A 4,710-nucleotide genomic window follows, 5' to 3' on the forward strand; every position below is an offset into this window, starting at 1 on the left:
AGGTGAGTCTGGCACTGGATCGGACCCTTAAAGCCAGAAGGGAGAAGCCCACACTAAAATCTTTCCCACAATTGAAATCATACTCGTGATTTTGAAGATATAAACTCATTAGTTAATAGGATTTTGATAGTCGTTTTAATATAAGAGTAAATTCATTGTGAATAATTACAACCTGACCCTAAATTGTTCTAAAATGCTCGTTAACCTTAATGGATTCAATTCTAAAACAAAACAAAACAAAAACCTCACCCACAGTGGACTAGTAAACAACAGCTGTCTACTTCTGGATTATAGAAGAAAGAGCCCACCACAGAGGATGCTCGCACTTACAAACTATTGTGCAAGGTCAAACTCGCCTACAAGCTGTCTAGTAAAGTGGAAACCCACAGCACCACTGGACTTTAAAAACCAACAAACCAACCAAAAACACAGCAACAGGAGGGGACAGTAACAGCTGTGGCTCCAATTTGCACACAAGCTAGAGATCGGGGAGAGAAGACACTAGCCTAGTTGTCCACTCGGCCCTCCATGATAGTGGTCTCTGGGGTTGCGGGGTTCACAGTAACGTGAGAATTAGGTGTCTCGGGGGTAAGCTCGCGGAGGGTCTGTGGGTCCTTTAATTCCAGGACCACGCGGCTCAGAAGGCCTTTGAGCAGCTGCATCTCGCGAAGCAGGAGGTCCACCTTGGGCTGCAGAGCTTCGCGCGACTGCTCCGCGGACGTGGGCAGAGGCGCGCAAGCGTGTGGCCCGGCGGTGGCGACCTGGCCCGCGGGGAACTGCAGCCCTGCAAAGGTGCTGTTCGGGACGGAAGTGACTGACTGGACGGATCTGGACACTGGGGTCTTCCGGAAGGAAAGCGGCTTGTCCCCGGGCGCCAAGGCTGCAGCCTGTGGGACTGGCGCGGTGGTGGATGCCAGATCCAGAACAGAGCCTGCAATGCAACACGCCTGGTCACCCGTGACTGCTCCACGCGGGGCGGGAGCTAACAGGGGCTGGATGGGAAGGTGAGAAGACTGCGGGAGGACCCCCGGGATGCAGGAGGCAGGCGTGATGCTGAGCTGTCACTCACCCCGCCCGGGGAGCTGCAGCCACGGGCTGCGTTTCCGGACACTCCGGCTGGTGGTGGCCGCCTCACACCAGTAGGATTCGAGCTCCTCGACCTCGGATTCGGGGACCGTGTACTCGGCGCCCCAGTCGAAGCGGCGCACCGGCCGGCTGTACTTGTAGAAGGCGAACTGCAGCGGTGTGTCCCGCTTCTGCGGGTGCAGGCGCGTCTCGCAGCGCAGCACCACGCGGCCGCGCGCCTCCTGCGGGCTCAGCGTCCTCAGCACCGGCGTCTGGAACAGCTCTGCAGGAAGGGCGGCCCCGGGGCCCTGATGCTCATAGGGTCCGCAAGAGGAATGGTGCTCCCACCAGGACCAACCTGTCCGCCGCCCCAATCCCCCTTTTCCCCGTATCCCGAGAGGGTTCCTCTTTGACCCAGAGAACGAGAAGGGATAGGATAAAGAGAATAAATGGGACAGGGAAACTGAAGCCACGGGGAGGGGTGGGATGCGGGGAAAGATGAAGACAGTTTGAAGGGAGGCGGAATCCTGACAGGTGATATAAATTCCATCCAAGCTGTCAATCAGTTGGCATTCTCTAGACTTGAAGGGGACAGCTACGGGTCCCCCTTCGTAGTTCGTAGTGACGTAGCACGCCCTCCAGACAGGGCAAGAACTCCTCGCTCCTAAGTGGGAGCCCTAGCTAGAACACGAAACCTGGATATGCGCCATAGGGAAAGGACACCTATAGAGCAGCTCGCAGGGTTCAGCTTCCTCTTTCCCCTTCCGAGTCCCCTTCGTCTCGCCCACCTTGCACAGTCACGGCCACCTTGGAGGAGAACATGGGCGCACTCTCCACTGGGATACGCATGGTGCCCGAGCACTGGTAGTGACCGCTGTCGCTGGCTCGCGCTTGCAGCACCGTGTAGTTGGTGCTAGAGTGGAAGTATCTCACAGCCTGGCCGTCATGGTAGTAATGAAGCTTGTAGACGACTTTGTCGTACCAGCCACGGCAGCGCATCACCAGGGGCTCTCCCTCGAACACCGCGGCATAAGGCACTTGCAGAATTAGCCAGTCTGCAATGGACCCCGCAGACAGTATTTACTCTTCAGAAAAATCTATCTCTGCGGAGCACAGCGGCACATGCTTTTTTAATCCCAGTAGTAAGGGAAGTAGAGGCAGGAGGATCCTTATGAGTTCGAGGCCAGCCTGGTCTACAAAGCAAGTTCCAGGGCAGTCAGGGCAGTTACACAGAGAAACTAATCTAATCTCAATAAAACGAATCCAACCCAACCCTAGAAATCCCAGCTCCGCAGGTCTGCAGGTCTCAGCCTCCCTTCCTCCTCCTGCCTCTCCCCTCACCCACCCCATGCCTCCCAGACCTCAATCCCCCTGTTTTCACTCCACCGGCCACCAAAACTTTTTCCTGTTTTCTGGTCTGGTGATTAGCACCTGGGATCCTGACTAAACAGGAGGAAAGAAAGCGATACCAAGGAAGCAAAGATGTCTCAGATTTGGTTCCAGCCCCAAAGAGTCTCCTTTCAAAACCAACCATAGACCCCACGGTATGACTTCAAGGCCTTCCTGACCTAGCCCCTGATAACCTCTTCCCTGACCCCATTTCTTTTTAACTTGCCTCACCTTTCATTCAACACAAGCTAGGCTCAGGGGGAAAAAAAGGTTCTGTATAGAACCCAGGGCCCTTGTAAAGCTATTTCCTCAACCCAAAAGACTCTACTTCTCAGCTTAAATTCAGACCAGTAGGTACTGCATGCTTGTGTTTAGGCCTTATCTTCTGAAGGAAACTTCTCTGAGAACAGCCTTAGATATATCCTACAGCACCTTGAATGTACACGACTATCATTACCACCATCACCATCACCATCACCATCACCACCACCATCATCATCACTGCAGCTGACACTATCCTTAGGGCATCCTAAATGCCATTTTTGATATCATAAAATTTCAATTTATTTATTTATTTATTCATTCATTCATTTGGAATTAGGTGTGTATAACGTGCCCAGGTGGGTGTGTTCTGGTGAGTGTAGATGCAAGTGTCAGAGGAGATAAGAAGAGGGTGCTGTATCCTCTTAGTCTGCAGTTTCAGGTGGTTATGATCTGATGTCCAGTTCTCTCCAAGAGCATGATTCATTCTTAACCACTGAGCAATCTCTCCAGCCCTCACTGTAGGTATTATACCCTTACAAAAGGGTTTCCACTGGCCAGGTATGCTGGTACATACCTGTAGTCCCAGCACTTGGAAAGCTGGAGCAGGAGGGTTGAAAGCCAAGGCCTGCCTGAGCTGATTATGGAGGAGATCCTGTATCCAGAAAGCTTTGCAAGGCATAGTCACAGTTTCTGTGCCACTCTCTGTCTGTCAGCTATGGCCATCCCTGCTTCCACTTTAATGATCTCCAATAGGAAACTTCTAGAAGTGTAAAATGCTAACTGAAACATCGACTGGTGTTCTTTAAATGCTTAATAAAAATGACCATCTGCCCTCCATATGACACAGCTAATCATGTACTTTAGTGGGCATACCACTATTCCGTTTTCTATCCCTTTTTCTTTGTTTGTTTGGTGGAGGCTCTGTTTGTTTATTTATTCAATACGGGCTGTTACTCACTATGTACCCCTGACTGGGCTGCAGATTTGCCCTCCCCCTTCTGTCTCTGCTTCCTGGGTGCTGGGACTGCAGGTCTGCACCATCACACCCAGTGTTCTCGACCCTATTTTGAAACCCTTCAAATATTTTGAGACAGTTGTTTCTTGATCGACTCCTAGGTGCTCATGTATATGTGCCAACAGCAAAAGTTTTATTAAGTTCTTTGTTCAATTCCCCTACCTGTCTTCCTTCTTTCTTCTGCCTTCTCTTCCACTGCTCCATCTCTTTTTTTCTTATTTCATTCCTTGTAAAAAGACTTTTGAGACATGGTATTGCTATATGACCTAGGCTGGCCTCAAACTTGTGGCAATTCTCCTGCCTCAGCCTCCTGAGTGTAAGATGCATACTACCATGCCTGGCTACCTTTTTTTTTTTTTTTTTTTTTTTTAAGATCACAAATAATTAACCTTAATTATGGGATCATTTTTCAAACAAATATATCTTTAATTTTTTCTCCCCCTTCATTTCTGTCCCTCTTCTCTTCCTTGTGCCCTGCCACCTCTGGTAGACTCTCTCGCTATGGAAATTTATATGTGGCACTGACATTGTGACACACCTCCTCTCCATTTTTTGTTCTCCTCACTTGGCCTCCAGTCTAATGTCATGAAACAAACCCTGTTCTCAATCCCTTTATTTACATTCACATAGACATTCAAACTTAGAATCCTGGCTGGGCTGACGTGGTGGAGTACAACTTCAATCTTAGCGCTTGGAAGGGGGCAGCAGGTTGATCTCTGTGAGTTCCAAGCCAGACAGTCTAGGCTACAAAATGAGACTATGTCTCAAAAAAATTAGAGAAACAGCAAAAAATAAAATAAAACAAACAAGGAAAAAAGGACCCTGTTTGGATATGGTACATGCCTTTTACCTCAGTATTCAAGAGGCAGACACAAAGAAATCCTTGTAGTTCAAGGCTAACCCAGAATACATAGTGAGTTCCAGGCCAGCCAGGGATCCTGTCGAGAGAGAGAGAGAGAGAGAGAGAGAGAGAGAGA

General features: G+C 49.8%; 1 protein-coding gene across 1 annotated transcript in view; it reads right to left on the reverse strand.

The window, feature by feature from the left end:
• Positions 1-362: 362 nt before the first annotated feature.
• Positions 363-4,710, reverse strand: part of Fcrlb (Fc receptor like B) — a 5,696-nt gene continuing 1,348 nt past the window's right edge. Inside the window, exons 4-6 of the mRNA XM_021199060.2 lie at positions 1,854-2,120; positions 1,070-1,348; positions 363-931 (exon numbers count right to left, since the gene is read on the reverse strand). Coding sequence (XP_021054719.1) covers positions 507-931; positions 1,070-1,348; positions 1,854-2,120 — 971 coding nt within the window. The 3' untranslated portion in view covers positions 363-506. The remainder of the gene's footprint in view (positions 932-1,069; positions 1,349-1,853; positions 2,121-4,710) is intronic.

This window comes from Mus pahari, chromosome 5 (genome assembly GCF_900095145.1).
Source record: "Mus pahari chromosome 5, PAHARI_EIJ_v1.1, whole genome shotgun sequence".
Lineage (NCBI taxonomy): Eukaryota > Metazoa > Chordata > Mammalia > Rodentia > Muridae > Mus > Mus pahari.